This window comes from Hypanus sabinus, chromosome 23 (assembly GCF_030144855.1).
Source record: "Hypanus sabinus isolate sHypSab1 chromosome 23, sHypSab1.hap1, whole genome shotgun sequence".
Lineage (NCBI taxonomy): Eukaryota > Metazoa > Chordata > Chondrichthyes > Myliobatiformes > Dasyatidae > Hypanus > Hypanus sabinus.
In genome coordinates, this window is record NC_082728.1 from 2,715,809 (window position 1) to 2,736,267 (window position 20,459).

At 40.8% G+C, this 20,459-nt stretch overlaps 1 protein-coding gene across 2 annotated transcripts in view; it reads right to left on the reverse strand.

Moving 5' to 3' along the window:
• LOC132379880 (C-Jun-amino-terminal kinase-interacting protein 4-like) overlaps nucleotides 1–20,459 on the reverse strand; it is a 285,478-nt gene that overhangs the window by 65,841 nt on the left and 199,178 nt on the right. For both annotated transcript variants that reach the window (XM_059948176.1, XM_059948175.1), the window contains exons 9-15: nucleotides 13,516–13,573; nucleotides 12,109–12,261; nucleotides 11,257–11,311; nucleotides 10,455–10,585; nucleotides 10,284–10,340; nucleotides 6,402–6,572; nucleotides 3,485–3,617 (exon numbers count right to left, since the gene is read on the reverse strand). In XM_059948176.1, coding sequence (XP_059804159.1) covers nucleotides 3,485–3,617; nucleotides 6,402–6,572; nucleotides 10,284–10,340; nucleotides 10,455–10,585; nucleotides 11,257–11,311; nucleotides 12,109–12,261; nucleotides 13,516–13,573 — 758 coding nt within the window. The remainder of the gene's footprint in view (nucleotides 1–3,484; nucleotides 3,618–6,401; nucleotides 6,573–10,283; nucleotides 10,341–10,454; nucleotides 10,586–11,256; nucleotides 11,312–12,108; nucleotides 12,262–13,515; nucleotides 13,574–20,459) is intronic.

Genomic DNA, 20,459 nt, shown 5'->3' on the forward strand with positions numbered 1-20,459 from the left:
AGAAACACTTGCGTGTCAGCAGGCAGAAGTGAGTGCAGTTGCTAGTACCAAGAAGGTGCTTGGGAAGCTGAAAGGTTTGAAGGTAGATAGGTTATCTGGACCAGATGGACTACTCCCCGGGGTTCTGAAAGAGTAGCAGATGAGACTGTGGAGGCATTAGTAACAATCTTTCAAGAATCAAGAGATTCTGGAATGGTTCCAGATGACTGGAAAATTGCAAATGTCACTCCACTCCTCCAGAAGGGAGAGGCAGAAAAACGGAAATTTTAGGATAGTTAACCTGACCTCAGTGGTTGGAAAGATGTTGGAGTCCATTATGAAGGATGGTGCTTTGGGGTACTTGGAGGCTCAAGATAAAATGGGCCAAATTCAGTATGGTTTTCTTAAGGGGAAATCTTACCTGACAAATCTATCGGAATTCTTTGAGGAAATTACAAGACAAAAGAGAGTCAGTGGATGTTCTTTACTTGGATTTTAAAAAGGTCTTTTACAAAGTGCTGTACATGAGACTACTTAACAAGTTAAGAGCTATCATCATCATGCCTTGGCTTTGCGTATGAAGATTTAGGAAGGGGGCTGCCCATGTCTGCTGCAGGCTCGCTGGTAGCTGACGAGGACAATACGGGACAGGCAGACCCAGCCACAGCGGGTGCAAGGGAAAATCTGTTCTGGATTTGGTGCTGCTGTGTCACGATTCTTCCTCCTTCTCCATTTGTCCTCAAGGACAGCCCTGTGTGCATTCTCAAAGGAGGAGAGACTTGTGAATGGTGTTTGGCCAGACCTCACAATCGGAGGTAGAGTAAACTACTGGTCATGGTCAATATGACAAGCACCAAGGGATTTCTTCAGACAGTCCTTGTACCTCTTCTTCGGTGCCTCCCTGAAGTTCGAGGACTTCAATGTCGGTGATGAAGTCACTCCAGTGGATGCTGAGGCAGCGCTGGTGAAAACGCTCAAGGAGTTGTAGGTGGTGACGGTAGGTGACCCACAACTCGGAGCCGTACAGGAGGGTGGTCAGTACAATGGCTTTGTACACGCTGATCTTTGTGCCTTTCTTCAAATGCTTGTTGTTCCAGACTTTTTTGTTTAGCCTGCCGAATGCGCTGTTTGACTTTGCAAGTCTGTTGTCAATCTCTTTATCGATCTTAGCATCTGACGAGATGGTGCACTCCACGTAGCTGAACTGGTGGATTGTCTTCTGTTTTGCCTTGCTGATGGTGATGCGAAGGGTGGTAATCTTCCTGAGGTGTGGGCTGATGGAGAACTTCTGTCTTCTTCAAGCTGACTTCCAATCCGAAGAGTTATGATATTACAGGAGATATACTAGTACGTATAGAAGACTGGCTGACTGGCAGGAGGCAAAGAGTGATAATACAGAGGGCCTTTCCTGGTTGGCTTTTGCTGACTAGTGGTGTTATACGAAGGTCGATGTTAAGACCACTTCTTTTCACATTGTATGTCAATAATTTGGATGATAGAATTGATGACTTTGCGGCTAAGTTTGCAGAAAATACAAAGATAAGTGGAGGGGAAGGTAGTGTTGATGAAGCAGGGAGTCTGCAGAAAGACTTAGACAGATTGGAAGAATGGGAAAAGACGTGGAAGATGGAATATAAAGTGTATGGTCATGCACTTTGGTAGAAGGAGTAAAAGCACAGACTATTTCCTAAATGTGAAAAGAAATTGAAAAATCAGATGTTCAAAGGGACCTCTTCATGCAGGACTCCTTATAGGTTAACTGCAGGTTGAGTCGGTGGTAAGGAAGGCAAATGCAATGTTAGCATTCATTTCCAGAGAACTAGAATATAACAGCAAGGGATGTCATGCTGAGGCTTTATAAGGCATTGGTCAGACTACAGTTAGAGTACTGTGAACAGTTTTCAGATTCAGATTATTGTCATCTAGAAACCACAAATGCAATACAGTTAAAAAATAAGACAATGTTCCTCCAGAATGATAACACAAAAGCACATGATAAAACAGACTACACCATAAAATCCACATAATGTTTGGCAATCCCCAATCCAGAGTCCGGAGAGGCTGCTGCATATTAATAACACACTACCATCTTAGCGCGTTCCCCAGAAAGGAGCTCCAATTCCACCAGACAAACAAGACCAAAAACTAAAGCTACAAGACCTGCACAAAACCACATAGTTACAACAGTGCAAACAATAGCATAATTGATTAAAAAAACAGACCATGGGCACAGTAAAAATAGTCCAAAGATGGACTATTTGGGCCCCTTATCTAAGAAAAGATGCACTGGCACATGAACAGGTCCAGAGGAGATTCAGGAGAATGATTTTGGGAATGAAAGAGTTGCCGTATGAGGAGCGTTTGACAGCTCTGGGTCTGCATTAACTGGAATTCAGAAGAACGAGGGAGAATCTAATTGAAACCTATCGAACACTGAAAGACTTAGATGGACAAGATGTGGTGAGGATGTTTCTTTATTATGGGTGAGTCTAGGGCCAAAGGGCACAGCATCACAATAAAAGGGCATACATTTAGAACAAAGATGAGGAGGAATTTCTTTCACCCGAGGGTAGTGAATCTGTTGAATTTATTGCTGCAGCCGGCTGTTGAGGCCAAGTCACTGAGTACATTTAAAGCGGCGGTTGATAGGCCCTTAATTAATCAGGGCATGGAAGGTTACGTGCAAAAGGCAGAAGAATGATGTAGAAAAGGATAATGAATCAGCCATGATGGAATGGCAGAAAAGACGCAATGTGCCAAATGGTTTAATTCTGCGATGTCTTATTGTCTTTTTTTTTTGCCTTTCTTTTTATTGAGCAGAAGGGCCTTGTTTTGTGGAACTTGGTGCTGAAGACCAGTCACTGTTGACTGTGACAACCGTGAGAAAGCCTACGGGTGATGGATGCCATCATTCAATACCTATTCATTTGACCATGTTTTCAGTCACATCTTCTACATGGTTCCTGAAAGCAAACTACAATTAACAGTTTAGGGGCCATCTTTGACGTGAAACCCAAGACCAGAGAGAAATTTAGAACAGAGTTCAACAAGTTGGGAAAAAGTGGAAATAACCAATAACTTAACATGAACAAAAGTCATTTACAGCAAAATTATTGTACAAGAAACAAAAGAACAAAAAAGCGAAATGCTTAAAATCTAAAACATAAAGTAACAGCTCTGAAAATGAACAACAGATCAGACAGCATCTGAGGAGAGAAGCAAAGTTAATGCTCCAGATGAACGACCTTTACTTGATTCGCCATTTTAGGATGCTGTCTGATCTGCAAGGCATTTCTAGCATTTTTTACTTGTTATTCCAATGCTTTTTTTTGTTCATGTACTAGGTACAGAAGTTATTGATAAGGTCAATAATTCCAGCCCATCTTTAACTGCACTTCAGAAGGTGAAGGTTAAATCAGCTTTCAAGATGCTGCAATCCTTCACTGTGCTGTTGGGGAGGGAGTTCTAGCATTTAAAGCAAACAATGATGAAGGAAAGTGTTTACCTGTTTGAATTTTGGAGGCAGACTCCAGCCGCAAGCCTGAATTCGACCGTCATCTTTTTGCACATGGGCCTTCACTTGGCGATACTGTTCCCTCTTCTGCTCCCTGCGTGCGGCTGAAGTACTCTCATTGCCACTAAAAAAATAACAAAGTTACACAATGCAATAGCTGTTTCTCAATTTTGAAAAGAATGAAGTAATTTAAGTTTTCTTTTTAAAAGCATTCTGTCTGAAGAAACAGATGGGGAGTAAGTTAATTCTAATGTGACTCAACCATAAACCCATTGAGACAGGAGTGAGACTAGGACTTCGAATTTCTAATTTTTCCATCTGTGCCGAAAAATTTGGCTTCTATTCACAACTGACATGCTGGCAGCTCACTCTGCACAAATAGAAAATCCCACTGCGTTTCTCCTTTTCCAAAAAGACTATCTGAAAACTTAAAAGAATATTTTTTGTGTAAGCACTTTGAGATTCAGGTTCCAGCATTGACTGCTCATGATCATATTCACCCCCTAATCCTCAACACTTGTACCTCCAAAGTCAGCCCATTCTCAGCTCTCCTTTCAATGTGCCTAATTCTCCAGCTCCTACTCATTTTGCCCTCTGAGTCTACCAAAATGTCACTAATCTTCAAGTTACTCATGTTCTGTTTTCACCAGGTTTTGTTACCCTCTGCTGCCCATTTCCAAATGGCCATGTCCTGGTCACTTCTGATGCTCCAGATCAACCTCCCTCAGGCTTTCCCATTGATACAGATCCAGATGGCCTACTTCTCTGCTATACCTCTCCAAGTTTATTACAAATTTAATCTCATCTTGTATGTGTGTCAGTTACTGATTAATGTTTAGGTTCTCTTATTCTTTGTAGAGCTCCGCCTTCTTCCATGCCCTTTAATCTTTATGCCAATGTCCTCCCATCAGCAATGGTCAGTTTTTTCTGACACTACTCTGTATTCACCTGGTTAACTTATACTAGATCTTCAAATCTATTCTAATCAGTGCAGTGGTCAAACCACAAACTAATATTTACTTTCAACAGGGACAATAAAAGTCTGGCTTTGTATACGAACTGTCAGTCTAAGAAACACTAAACACTGTTTCAGTGAATAAAGGTTAATAGAAGGGTCAACTGACACTTTAGCTTCTTAATTCAACTGGAACGTCCTGTTCCTAAAGATAATTTCAAATGGCATGTTTGTCCTTTCCTGCTCTCACTGTGAAATCAGAAACATAGAAAACACACAGTACAATACAGGCCCTTCGGCCCACAAAGCTGTGCCAAACAAATTCTCTATAATGGCTGGGCTTTCAAGGTTTAAATTTTCTTTTCCAATCTACACAGCCCTCAGCACCTAACAGGACACAAGAACTCTGATCAGCTGCAAGGTGGTTCACTCTCCTTTTCAACAACACGTCTCCTTTGTGCTTCAATGTACTTTATAGTGAAATCTCACCCAAGCTACCTATTCTCATTCCTTTTGAAATTAAATACCTTGCAATTCCCCTCCATCTCAACTCTTTCAATTCATCACTTCGTTCCTTCTTGCAAACTCACTCTTCTCAGGAACCTGGAACACCTCATGTTCCTTAATGCAATTCTTTTCCTACCCATCACTTGCAAGCATTTAAATCCAAGCAACACACACAAAATGCTGGAGGAATGCTGGAAGACAGCATCTATGGAAAAGAGTACAGTTGATGTTTCAGGCTGTTTTTAAAACCCAAACTTGACCATTTTGGTTCTTCAACCGAACATCACAACCCTAATCACAACAATAAAGCAACATTAGGACCACTTTGCACTAAAGTGGACCTTGTTTCTTTTATAGGTTTTTAATACTCTAATTGTGTTGTCATGTAAAAAATGTGAATGCTGCTTATCTGATGCTCTGTGCCTGTCATGCTGCTGCAAGTAAGCTTTTCATAGCAGCTGTGCACATATGTACTTAAACGTATGACAATAAACTTGACGCTGCAGTCTACTCTTCTGTATATATCAGATTATGTTAATTAACATTTGTACAATGAATCCTGGTTCCTTTATTTCAGATTAAAAGTGATGAAATGCAATGGAACCAAACAAAACAGCAAAGCTGGTTTTGAATCTCAAAGTAGAATCACACAGATACAAGTGGCTCCATTACACAAAATAGCTGAACTGAGGAAAGAGCAATCATCCAGGCCAACCCTTACAACTGAGGCGCCAGTACCTGTTAACTGGAAAGTACTCGTGTGAGAATGGCAAGTGCTAATGAACTCTACATTACCTGGAATGTTGATCTAGTCAACCTATAACAGATTGTGAGGACTGCTGAGAGAATTATCGGTGTCTCTCTTGTCCTCATCCACAACATACACCAGAGGTACTGCATCCACAGAACCCTCAGCATTGTCAAGGACCCCACCTATCCAACCCACAATCTCTTTGACCTCCTACCGTCAGGTGGAAGGTACCACAGTATAAGAACAATGGCTGTTAGGCTTGGTAACAGCTTCTTCCCCCTGGCTGTGAGACTTCTGAATACCCTGCTACATCTAATACACATTAGTTATGACAGCATCAGTAGCATTATACTGTTGTATCTTTAACTCTATATTGTATGCGCGCTTTTTATCAACTTATACATATGAGAATATTTTTTATCATCTGTTAAAATTATCTTATGTGCTGTATGTGATATATGTATTGTGTTTTGCATCTTGATCCTAGAGGAATCAAGTTGTTACATGTTATATATGAATGTTGCTTTGTTTACATGTATACAGTTGAATGACAATAAACTTGAACTTGGAGGCCAACATTCGCTACCAAGGCCCAAATAATAAAGGTTATATGGGGCAATATTCACAGAGCAAGTCCACTTTTTCAGAAAAGAAGCAACAAAAATAGGGTAAAAGAAAATTTTTATTACACTTACTCTTCATTAAGGAAATCAAATGCCTTTGACATGGGTAAATGAGATACAGCATCACTTCTCTTCTTAAACGCTCCAGGGGTGACGTGCGAGGTTGGTGCATTGTACTTAACATTGACTGGTGCGACAGGTTTCTTGGCTGTATTAGTAGACGGACTGAATAAACGGCTAAAACTGGAGGATGAATCAAAGAAAAAGAATGAACACAAAGAAACATGCATTATAGTTATGTATAAGTCCACTCTCTAAAGCATATCTTATATTGTCCTCAGGAACCTCTGAGCTAAGGCACCTTTGTTTTAATGCATTTTACATACAATTAAATTAAATATGCAACAAATTGATTGCTCTAATTCTGTCCCTGCCTGCCTCAGCACAGCTTTGCAATGCCCTACAGCCAGTCAGAAACACATATTTAAACTTAAGGAATTGAACTGGTAATGCAGAATTTCAACTTCAGCTTCACCAATTAAAAGCAGCCGTAAATATTCTTCCACCTCACTGTGCCCTTCTCTGACAGCAGAATGCTTTGCCCGGTTCTATTTGAAGAGCATTGCAGTGATCAGCTGTGAGCAATAGAGTTCCAACACCAATCAACATGCACATGCACACACACAAACAAACACACCAGCTTTGTGCTGAAGGCTAGATCAGGAGAAATCGGTATGATCTTCCTCTTCATAACAACATCTAGGCAAATTGTATGATCCTCCTATCTCCTACCAAGGTTAACTAACATATCTACAGGCAATAGAGTCTTGAGCCTTTCAATTCTATGACACAGTATTCTTTGCCAAATGCACCCCACTAGGGTCATTGTGTGAGGTAACTCAAAGCAACAAAAATTATGGATTTTTGATTAAGTGGATACTAAAATCACAGGAATAGCATATGCCACACATTGGCTTTGCGGGAGAAGCCAGAGAGTGGTAGTAGATAGCTGCCTCTCTGACAGGAGGCCTGTGACTAGCGGTGTTCCGCAGGAATTGGTGATGGGTCTGTTCTTTGTCATCTACATCAACAATCTGGATGATAATGTGGTAAACTGAATCAGGAAATTTAGGGATGACACCAAGACTGGGGATATTCTGGACAATGAAGAAGGATATCGAAGTTTGCAGTGGGATCTGGTCTTGCTGGAAAAATGGCAAATGGAATTTGATGTAGACAAGTGTGAGGTGTTGCACTTCAGGAGGACAAACCAGGGTAGGGCTCACACTGTGAGCGGTAGGGCACTGAGGAGGGCATAGAACAGAAGGATTTAGGAATATAAATCCATAATTCCTTGAAAGTGACATCACAGATAGATAGGGTCATAAAGCAAGCTTTTGGCACGTTGGCCTTTACAAATCAATGTATTGAGTACAGGAGATGGGATGTATGTTGAAGTTGTATAAGACGTTGGTGAGGCACAATTTGGAGTATTGTGTGCAATTATGTCACCAAACTACAGGGAAGATATCAGTAAGATTGAAAGAGAACTGAGAAAACTTACAAGATGTTGCCAGAACTTGAGGATTTGAGTTATAGGGAAAGTTGAATAGATTAGGACTTTATCAAATCTCGCCTCATTCTTCTATACTCTAGATGAATGGAAGTATCCAAAATTATGACAGATACAGATAGAGTAAATGCAAGCAGGCATTTTTCCCTGAGATTGGGTGAGACTAGAATTAGAGGTCATAGGTTATGGGTGAAAAGTGAAATATTTAAGGGGAACCAGAGGGGTAACTTCTTCACTTTGGGTGCTGAAAATGTGGAACGAGCTGCTAGCAGAAGTGGTGGCTGTGGGTTTGAATTCAAAATTTAAGAAAATTTTTGGATAGGTACCTGTATGAGAGTGGTATGAAGGGCTACTGGTCTGAGTAAAAGTCGATGGGACTAGGGAGATTAACAGTTCCACATGTGCTATAGTGTTCTATGACTCTAGTATAAGGAGTTTTGGCTAATGCATTTGTGGAAGTATCCTGCCTAGTTGCATTGTGGCGTAGTCTAATAATTCCAACACAGGAATGCAAGAGGCTGAATAGAATAAGTGGACACAGCCCAGTCCATCACGGGCAGAGCCATCCCCACCACTGACTTCAACTATGTTGGGGGGGGAGAGCCTCAAGGAGGCACCATCATCAAGGATTCTCACCAAGCCATCTTTTTGCTGTTACCTTTGGGCAGGAGGCATAGAAACTGAAGCCTCACAGTGACATATCCAGGAACAGCTACTTTCCTACAGCCATCAGGTTCTGCAAAATCCTAACCCTACCCCAGCAACGGAACACTACTGACCACTCTTTCACTGCCATGGACCTGTTTTCAATTTTATCATTATTTTTATTGGACTAAGATCTTGCTTTGCTCTCTATCTTCCCTGTCTTCTATAATATATAGTTTATATTTTGTGTGTTCACAGTTTCTATGTGCCTGTGATGCTACCGCAAGTTTCTCCACTGCACCTGTATCTCACTGTACTTGTGTACATGACAATAAACACAACTTGATAAAACAATGAAAACTTCATAGCACCGACAGGATATTCTGTGCAAAAAATTCAAAGATCACTACAAATAAAAAAGTCAGTTCTTTGTTGCCAACAATTAGGAAATGTGGCCAACAGAGCAGGAACTGACAACAGTGTGTGAAAGCCATTCAGTACACACCTGCTCTTACACACATTCACACTAAAGTAAAGCACATGCTTTTTTAAGATGAGCCAAATATATTGTAAAAACAAAATAATTATTTTTAGAAGGAGGTTGTAACTGTAGCATTACCATGAAAGAGTAAGCATATGTCAGAGAAACCCAGCCACTGGTGTGCCATGCTCTGAGAAACACACCCAGCTGTTAAATGCTATTGAAACTAATGAATGCAAGTTAAAGTTACAAAGAAATCAAAATAGTGGTAACAACAAGACAAAATGTACCCAAGTCTGATGGTGAAAACCAACAGGCGAACATGAAAATAAAAATGGAAAACACATAATCAATAACACATGGATAAGGTTACACTCAGGACTTTTGACAGTCACCACCAGGTTGCTCATGGTGCGGCTTCAAGTCCTGTATCGCTAAATAAATAAATTTCACTTGGAGGTAAGAGCCACACAGAGAAACCAAGGGTTGTACTAGAGTGACCTACAAGGCACCCAAGGGCTTCTTCCTTCTCACTGGAGAATACGAATGGATTATAGCGGTAGAATGACATGGCCAGCTATACAAAGTCTCAAGTCTTTGCCTAATAATTCTGATGAGCCTATCTGGTCACAATTTCAGGGCAAACAAGCTAGCTACATCTCTAAATTACAGTAGGGAGACAAAAAGGTGATTCTCACTCTGTCCGGAGTTATCAGGCCAAGCACATAAAGAATTCTGAACAAGGTCTGCCCTGTATCTGCCGGATGAATCATTACACAATGAAATACGCAAATAGGAAAGATTTTTGGAGTAACTCAAACAAAATGTGTGTAAAAGATTAGATTAGCCTAAAATGGCGCTATTAAATGGTGACTCTCTGCATGCAACTCCAGTTGCAATCATCAAGTATTACTACAGCTGAAATCCAGTCACAAAACTCTATTTATTTTTTATACATACATCTTGTTGTCATTTATAATTTTTATTACTATGTATTACAATATATTGCTGCCATAAAACAACAAATTTCACAACATATGCCAGTGACATTAAACCTGATTCTGATTTTGAAATGCTGGAGGAACTCAGCAAGTTAGGCATCAACAATGGAAATGATTAAACAGATAAAGAAATAGCCATTAATCCTGGAATAAATTTAAACTCTCCAGGTTGTATCTTTTCCTTTCTGGGTCAGACTCAACAATTATCTTTAAAGAGGCAGGCAGCACATGATAAACAGTACAGTCGGACTTACAACTGCCAGATGGTAGATTTCTTTTTCTCCTGAATGGATGGGTTCTCCCTTGAGGCACTAAGAACAGAGGATACATAAACATAGAGTGTTCAAATTCTACCCAAGTGAGATCAGATAAAAAAACAAAATGCAAAGATTTGAAGAAATGTTTTATTCAAGATTGGCTCCTACCGAATCATCTCTGTCCACCGTACAGCTTCCTGCAACTCCATTAAACGCTCCTTGTACTGGTTACGCTCCATAAGGACTCTGGCCATCTCTACACGTGTGAACCGCTTTCTCTGAGCAGTGGGAACATCACTCTGTGTTTAAGCACCAAAGAACCAGTCAAACATGGCACACCACCTTTTTACCAAGACACAGTGCATTTGTACCTACCAAACAGGTACAGATTAAAGGGTATAAGTCTCCCCACGTATCAACATACACTTGTAGCTGTAACACTTTATTCTGCATGTTACTGTTTTACCTTGCTCTACCTCAATGCACTGTGTACAGATTTGATCTGTACTGACAATATGCAAGACAAGCTTTTCACTGTATCTCGGTACATGTGACAATAATAAACCAATTTGGCATGGACTAGATAGACTGAATGACTTGTTTCTGTGCTGTATAACTCCATGACTCTAATTCTAATTAAGACCATAAGACATTGGAGCAGAAATAAACCACTCAGGCCATCGGGTCTGCTCCACCATTCCATCATGGCTGTTCCCAGATTCCACTCAACCCCATATCCTTTAATGCCCTGACCAATCAGGAAATAATCAACTTCTGCCTTAAATATACCTATGGACTTGGTCTCCACGGGAGTCTGTGGCAGAGCATTCCATAGGTTCACTACTCTCTGGCTAATTCATGAAATGTGATGGAGAACCAAGGTCTGATGCCTAAATGAATGCTCAAAATTAGTTTGTGAAACAAAGGCTGAAAATTGGCCATGATAAAGAGAGAAATAACAGTATTATACCTCATCAGAATCCTCCTTAGCTCTGCTCTTTGCTTCTTCAGCCTCTAAACGTACTCTGAAAGTAGATATTACAATTATATGTGAATGAATCAGAAAGATATTAGTATACTGGCTCAGTGTATTGGACAAATTGAATATAAATAGTCAAGTATACTTTTACATGATGTTAAATCATGCAGTATTTGTGTTAATCTGCAATAATCCTGTATAAGGTGTTCAGTGAGGAGCAGCACTCTGGTGAAGGAGCTTGTCTGGGGCAACTCACTCACTTGAGACTCCAAGTAGCTGCTTTTATGCAATAGCAGCCACACCCCAGTACACTGCTTCAATCGGCAGACTAAAGCAGGTGAGGGTAGCTAGCACGCCTCATACCCTGGTAAGATGGGGACATGTCTGTCCTAGCATACAAAGTCAGCTCTGGTGGACCGGGCCAGTGAGATCCAATGGGCAGGAAGGCAGTTCAGCAAAACACTGTGGAGAGTGCAGGGCAGACAAGACACAGAAGAAGTCACTGTATACTGCAAGCAAGGAAGACCCCAGTTGTGACGATTACTCGTACCACTGGACATGGACTTCCAAGATTGAGAGAGTGGAACTACCCCAGTGCAATGGCTTTTCCATTTTAAAAGAACTCTCCCACACAGGTTTCTTCATGCAGCTCACAGCATCTAAGGCACAACAGGAGAAATGCATAAATCCCACAATCAGAGTCAATTTTGAAGGACAATCAACCAATCAATCAGGTGTAATATTCCAGTCACCTGAAGTGCACCAGTATTCTTAAATACACAAGAATAAGCACCAAGTGCAGTTTCTGTGCTGAGTGTATAAGAGACAATAAGATATCCTCACTTCCTCAGCTCTTCTTCTAGGTCTCTGTTCTTCTCCTCCAGCTTCAACTTGGCTTGTCTGACTGATTCCAATTCTCCCTGCAAAACATCCTTTTCACATGTCAGCTCATCAACCTGCGCTATTAGGTCATTCTTCACCACGTTCAGTGCATTTCTAAAGGAGAAGAAAAAGGTAAGCATAAAGGGAGACCTTTCAAGTAAATATTTCAAATTATAAAGAATTAGGGTGAAAAAAGGAAGACAAGTATTAAGTCTAGATCTTATTAGCTTAATGCAAAAAAAACATTGCAACATTCTCTGCACTCCTGGTAAATCAACTCAAATTTATCACATATACGGGGAGACTGTCACAATTCTTCACTTGGAAAGATCCCAATTATACTCAAAGAAATCACCAAAGGGAAGAGTACACCTCCACAACACCCTGTTTAACATTTTAGTCTCCTCTCCCATTTCATTGTAGCTATTTCCTTCGAACAGCTTCCATTAGTGTAATGCTAATACAGTGCCAGAGACCCAGGTTCAATTCCACCGTTCCCTGTAAGGAGTTTGTATATTCACTCTGTGACTGTGTGCATTTCCTCTGGATGCTCCGGTCTCCTCCTACATTCCAAAGGAGTATGGGTTAGAAGGTCATGGGTGTAATTGGGCTGGAAAGGTCTGTACCTCTAATTAAAATAAATAAATACAGCATCATGCTAGCTCTTGAGAAATGAAGAAGTGGCACTGTAGGCTTACTAAGCATTAGCATTCTCCTCAGGCCTCAATTCCATGCATGCAACTTCAGGCTCAATTCAGAATTTCCCTCATTATTTCATGCTATAAATAACTTAAACACAGTTCTGCACAGATCAATAGAAGTTTAATTTGAACTGATCTCTTCCAAACTAGGTGAAATTAATTCACACAGATAGTACTCCCAGGATAACAGCAGCACTTTCACTGTTTAACACAGCACAGAGAAGCTCAGAACATTGTACACATCCAACTAATAACTAACATGAATATGATTCTTCAAAAGCCACTGTGTGCAAAGATTAACATGTTTTTGTGGACTGATCAGTTCTGCTCTTGACTGATTTTAACCAAAGTCCTAATCCTTCCTGATTTGTTCATGCCTTGACAGAGATTTTCCTTAATTTGTCACTGGAGTGAAGACCCATAGGTATCAGTTGTTCTATTTTTCATGGCAGAGAGTGGAATTTTTATGAGGACCCAGAACTTATTTCTGGGTGAACCCTCATAAAATTGCCTACCATAGCTTAAGAATATATTTTAATATTTTATAAGTTAACTCTTTTGAAAGCATTTTCAAAGTTTTCCACTAGAAATGTAGGCATTTGTACCTGCAAACAGCGGCATTAAAAAAAATTGAGCAGGAATAGGAACAGTAACAATTGAGACTTACTTGGTCTCCAGCAGCTGTGTATTTTCCTGAATAAGATTCTCAACTTCTCGACCCATACCTGGCAATACATTAAATGCAGAATTATTATCAGCTCAGCCTATTCCCCATCAGAAACGACTACCGCAGAAGAAACCTGGAGGGTACCATCTCCCAGTTTTGAATAATTTCAATAATACGAGCTCATTACAAACTTATTTACATATACTAATGGCCAGCTGTTACTTAAAAAATAAAACTGAAAATTAATGCTATCATTTGGAAGACCAAGATTTAACCGTACCACATTCAAAAGCTACTGTAGCAGATGGCTTCCTGTAATGGCTCAGCAGACAAGGCAGGAGCAAAATATGAGATGGATGTGATTACAAGCCACACATGAAACAAGGACTGGATAAGGAAGCAAAGGAAGGAGCAGAATTAGTCAAAATACAAGATATTCTGAATATTCTGGAAATCCAGAGCAACAAACATAAAATGCTGGAGGAACTCAGCAGGTTAGACAGCAGCTATGAGTCCTCATGAAACGCCTCATTCCGAAATGTTGAATATTTATTCCTCTCCTGATCTGCTAAGTTCCTCTAGCATTTTGAGAAAATTAGTTAAAAATGGTTTACCTTGGGTTGGGACATTGATCTGTGCTGGCTTCATTAGCTCAATATAAAAGAGGAACTACCAGATTGGTACAGAAGGTTTCAAGTAAGTCACAAATCACCATACTGTTCAGCTATTAGTTTATGGAATAGTTTCACCCTCCACCTTGAATGGTTACTCTTTTCTAAAATAAATTTTCCTGCAGAAAACCATTGCTTTCTGTGAGGAGATTTCATCACAGAAAAGATACCCAATATTTTGCACTTTAATTCAGGTCAAACTGAAGAAGTTTCTTGCTACCTGGACCAAGTGTATTTCTCTGCAAACCAACCTTACATACTAGATTGGATGAGGTCTCAAAAACAAGTTTGAACATTTGAAACCACAAATGAATGCAGTAACAAGATACAGATCATCCTTCAAAACCTTAATTCCACTCTAGTGTTGGCAAAAACAGAAATCAATAGCACAAAATCAGATTCAATTAATGCAATCACTGAAATTTGCAGTGATTACTTGATTCATGTATGCACCTTCTTCCAGTGAAAAGTGACAAATATTGTGTTCAAGCAGAATCTCACGGCTCGAGACTGGGAGTCAGTAGTGAGTATTGAACAGATCAAATTTGTGCCTTCTTCCTCAATATTTCTACCTCAATCACTATCTGGAGCCATGCTGAGTAGTCAAGCAACCAATAGTAACTAGAAGTGGTGGAGAAACACTGCATCTGTAGCAAATGATTCATGATAGGGCAGCTCTGAGCTCTACCTTTTGTCTGTAGTGCCCCTCTATCATCAGGTTGTTCAATTGGCCATTTCCATGGATGTTAACATACAGTAAGCAGTGTGAACTAGTCAGCTGTGGCCAAACTAGCAAGTGCTGGAAATGGTGAATAAATTACATTTCTAACATTATTTGGTAGCTACCTTCATCATAGTTCACTAGATTTATTTAGTTTCTCAAATATTCCTGATGAATTTGAATAGGTCTCTGGAATGCTAGTCTCGTTCCACAAACACACTGACATAATCTATATCCGGAGCCCCCAGAATCACCTGGTGCTACCCTCATCTTGCATTAGAAGGCTGCTGCTATACACAGGAGTTGTGCAGAATGATAGCAAAAGGGAGTACTGTAGAAGAAGAGGCAGCTTACATTTGAAGTTTAAAAATATTGACAAAGCTGGCATGACCTGCAAAAAGTAGTGGATACAGCCCAGTCCATTGATAACTTCACTCACCCCATCACTGAACTATTCTCACAACCTATGAACTCACTTTCAAGAACTCTTCATCTCATGTTCTTGATATTTGTTGTTTGTTTATTTATTACTTTCTGTATTTGCACAGTTTGTTGTCTTTTGCACATTTGCTGGGAGCAGTCATACTTTTGTTTCTATTGGGCTTCCTGTATTTACTGTGAATGCCCACAAGAAAAAGAATCTCAGAGTTTTTTTGTACTTTGATAGTAAATTTGCTTTGCACTCTGAACAACTCCAGTGACTGGGTTCATTCCAGAGTTTCAATGCTGTCTGTGCGGGGTTTGTACTTTCTGTGACTGGGTTTCCTCCTAAATCCTAAAGGAATGCAGGTTTGGCTATTAATTGGTCATTGTAAATTGTAAATAGTATGTAGATGAGTGGTGGAATCCCAGGCCAGTTGATGGGAATGTGGGGAGAATAAGAATGGGATTCAGTGGATGTTTGCTAGCCAGTACAGACTTGGTGGTTTGCTTCAATGATCTATAACTCTATGAAAAGGAGGATTTCTGTCTTAGTAAAAGGCCTCGGTTGGAACAACACCAGTTAACTGAACCAGTTTCTGTCATTCCATGAATGGAATGGTCTCAGCAGTGTCGATATATTAAAACCAAAATCACCCTCTTTGCTCCGATCCCCTACCCTTGTACCAAAAGGCACTGTAGAACTGCGGAGCAACACATAAGATGTGGAGGAACTCAGTCAGTCAGTCTGCATAGATAGAGGGAATAAGACATTTGGCATTTTGAGTTCAGACCCTTCACCTGGACTGAAAGACAAAGGGGGGGGGGGGATCACCAAAATACAAGATGGAGGAAAGGGGTGAAATAAGTGCTAGCCAGCAATGGGGGGTGGCTGATAAGCAGATGGAGGAGGAGAGAGTGGAAATAGTGACAGAAGCTGGAACATGGAATCAAGCAAGGTGGGTGGGGAGACAAATGTGGATAGTGGGGAGAGGGAGACATATGCTGATGGCAGGAAAATGGTGTAGGTGGAGGAGGGGGAAAACAGGATGATGGGGCCTGTGCTGGTTGCAGAGGTGCTAGGTAGATCAGAAGTGATATACTGTTCATTGGAGAATCCAGCACTCATGCAGTTAGACTGTAGGCTACCTAGACAGAATGCGAGGTGGTTTTCCTCTAATTTACATTTAATTTTATCCTCAAAGTTCAAACTAAATTTATTATCAAAAAAACCATCTAGTTTAGGTGTTATGGTGGAACTGAGTAATAAGAAAGGTATGACCATTTCAATGGGGGACTATATTACAGGCCACCCAACAAAAACAGCACAAATACAAAAAGAAATAATAATAGATAAATAAGCAATAAATATTGTTAACATGAGATGAAGAGTCCTTGAAAGTGAATTCATAGGTTGTGGGAACATTTCAGTGATGGGGCAAGTGAAGTTATCCCCTTTGGTTCAAGAGCCTGATGGTTGAGGGGTAATAACTGTTCTTGAATCTGTGGTCATCAGGAAGGTACACCACCAGGTGATGACAGCAGCGAGAAATGGGCGTGGCCTGGGTGGTGAAGTCCCTGATGATGGATGCTTCTTTCCCGCAACAACACTCTGAATAGATATGCTCAATGGTGGGGAGGGTTTTACCCCTGATGGACTGAGCCGTATCCATTAGTTTTTGTCGGATTTTCCATTCAAGGGGATTGGTGTTTCCATACCAGGCTGCGATACAGCCAGTCAATATACTATTCACCACATATCTATAGAAGCTCGTCAAAGATGTCATGTCGAATCTTCACAAACTCCTAAGGAAGAAGAGGCATTACCAGGTTTTCTTCACAATTGCATCTATGTACTGAGCCCAGGATAGGTCCTATGAAAGGATAACACCGGGGAATTTAAAGTTGCTGACTCTCTCCACACTGATCCTCTGATGAGGACTAGATCACAGAGCTCTGGATTCCTCCTCCTGAAGTCAATAATCAGCTCCTTGCTGAAACTGAGTAAGAGGTGGTTGTTATGCCATCACTCGGCCAGGTTTTCAATTTCCCTCCGATATATGCTTATTCATCACCACCTTTGATTTGGCCTACAACACTGGTGTCATCAGCAAACTCGAAAATGGTTTTGGAGTTGTGCTTAACCACAGTCATAAATATAAAGTGAGTAATAAAGTGGCAGCCCAAGAACATAGGCTGTTGCCAATCTGAACTGACTTGGCAATGAAAGAGGCAGAGGACTGACATTTTGGTGTGGTGTGGTTGCATGTATGGGCCAAATCAAGGCAGCAGGGCCCAGGCCCAAGAGGCAGGGAGTTAGTCAATGTTTGGCCATAGCTGTAGTGGATAGAGGCAATTCAATACGGTGGAATCGTGGCGGCGAGACCCGAAAGCGAGGAAAGAACCACGGTCTGATTGATTTAGGCATCGGGACAAACTGAGGCAGAGGGGCCCAGCTTGAGAGCATCTCAAAGCTGCACAGCCCAGGTCTGAGAGCAAGGAACAACCCAAGGTTTGGACGATTTAATCGTCCGACCAGATTGAAAAGGTCAAGGTGTTGAGGCTGAAGGCTAAGAACAGGCCTTTTCAGCTCAATGCTCCACAAGGTTTACTCATCTCTGTGTCTGACTTTGCAGCTGTGGACTCACTTTTGTGAACTTTATTTGTTCCCTTGTTTTTGTTGTTTGCATGATTAGTTTATTTTTCTGTGCTTGATGTTTTTTTAAAAAAAATGGGTTCTCTGAGGTTTCTTTGTTTTCTGGCTGCCTGTAAGGAGATGAATCTGAAGGTTGTATGTAGTAAGAACATTTTGATCATATTTGTACCTTAGCTTTGAATTAAAATGACTAGCAACCAAGAGCTCCCAATGTCCACAGAAGACAGAGCACTGGTGTTTTGTAAATGGTCACCTAGTTTGTTCCTGGTCTCACTGACATACAGGAGGCCACAACTGAAGCAGCAGATGCAAAAAAAAATCAGGCTGAAGGATGACTACTTCATTGGGAAGAATAGTTTAGGATCATAGGTGTTGGTGAGTGGGGAGGTTAGGGACAGATGTTATACCTCCTACTATTACAGGGGAAAAGTGCCAGGGTGAGCAGACCAAGGAGTCACAGTGATCCCCATGGAAAGCAGAAAGGGGCAAGGAGAGGAAGATGTGGCTGGAGGTGGGATCATGTCATACTGTAGCTGATGGATGTTGCAAAGAATGACGTGCTAGAAATATTGTAGTTACCTGTTGAAAAACTGTTTTCTTTATGGAAATCTAAGGTTATACTTACTCAGCATTTAAAATGGAGACCAAATTCAAAATTTTAATTTGAACTGAGAGAAAAGGTCACTTTGCAATGTGACAAGGAGGAAACAAATAGTAGTGAAATACACACAAAATCTGGAGGAACTCAGCAGGTCAGGCAGCATCTTGGGCCGAGACCCTTCATCAGGACATGAAGGTCTTCAAAGTAGTGCCCTATACAAGCACATCACAATGCCTCACTTGTAATTTCTCACAGGGGTGCCAAAAGCTGAGCAAATGAAGCCTTACCAAGGACATTATCATCTGAGAGCCCATGCATTCCAAGTGAAGCAGTAAGAAAGGAAACATTCATGTAAGATGCGGCATGAAGGAAACACACAGGCAAGTAATGAAACACATGAAGATTACAGCACAAATGTGGCCTGACTGGGAATCATGTGGTCAGCATATCCAATGTCATCTCATGCAATAATCAGACCAAACTGTAACTTCAGAGTCTACTGCACTCATTCACCCACAAAAAGCACTGATTATTTATTTTAAGGATGCAGCATGGAATCAACCCTTCTGGCTCAATGGGCTGCACTGCCCAACAACCCATCTATTCAACACTAGCCTGATCACAGGCCAATTTACAACGACCAATCAACCTACTAACTGGTACTGGAACACCCCGAGGAAACCCACATGGTCCCAGGGAGAATGTACAAACTCCTTAAAGACAATGCCACAAATGAACTCCAACATCCTAAGTTATAATGGTGGTGTGCTAACTGCTATGCTACTGTGGTGACCCTACTTGTCAATATTTTTATGATTCAAGTATAGTCAGCTCAATCCCTGAAAATAACCAGCACACGTAAGCAATGATTCTTCAGAACCGTAAAAATCTTTTCATTATTATTTACGTATGGCTCAGGGAAGAGAAGACACCAATAAAAGTAACTGAAAACACAGCAGAAATGAGTAACAGGCGAAACAAAGCTCTCGTCAATACCATGCTATTAACTGAGTGACCCTGCTGCATATTTGCCAAGTTTCTATCTCTGCTTCATCAGATGAATCTGTGTCAGCTATAGCCCAAAGATTAATGGATGACTAGTTAAAAACAGTTCCTAAGCTGTCCCTTACTCTTTAAAAGCTGTTTACATTGGCAAAGTTTATAACTATCAACCAATATGGTCTCACTTAAGTTCTGAAATCAAGGTGAATTAGTCATTTCATTAATAAGCACACCACAGGACCCATTAAGTTTCTTCTAGTCTGCAACCAAAACGCCACACAAAGAGGGGCATTTCTATTTCCAATGTGTACCCTCCATGTGCTTAAAAATAGTTGATTTCTGTTTAACTGTATACACTTGATGACACCATATGTTGATGAATTTGTGGATAGCGTAGAAGGTTGTCATAGGTTACAACAGGACATTGATGAGGTGCAGAGCTGGGCTGAGAAGTTGCAGATAGAACTCAATGAGGAAAAGTCTAAAATTATACACTTTGTAAGATTGAGCTTGAAGACAGAGTACAGGGCTAATAGCAGCATTCTTAGCAGTATGGAGGAACAGAGGGATCTTGGGGCCATATACACAGATCCTTCACAGTTGCCGTGCAAGTTAATAGGGTGTTTAAAAAGCTATATAGTGTGTAGGCCTTTATTAGTCAGGGTTGAGTTCAAGAGCCACAAGGCTATGTTGCAGCTCTATAAAACCCTGGTTAGACTACGAGTATTGTGTTCAGTTCTGGTTGTCTCATTATAGAAAAGAGGGTGTAGAGATTTACCAGGATGCCGTCAGGATTAGAGAGCATGTCTTATGAGAATAGGTTGAGTGAGCTAAGACTTTTCTCTTTGGAGCAATAGAGGATGATGTAGGTAT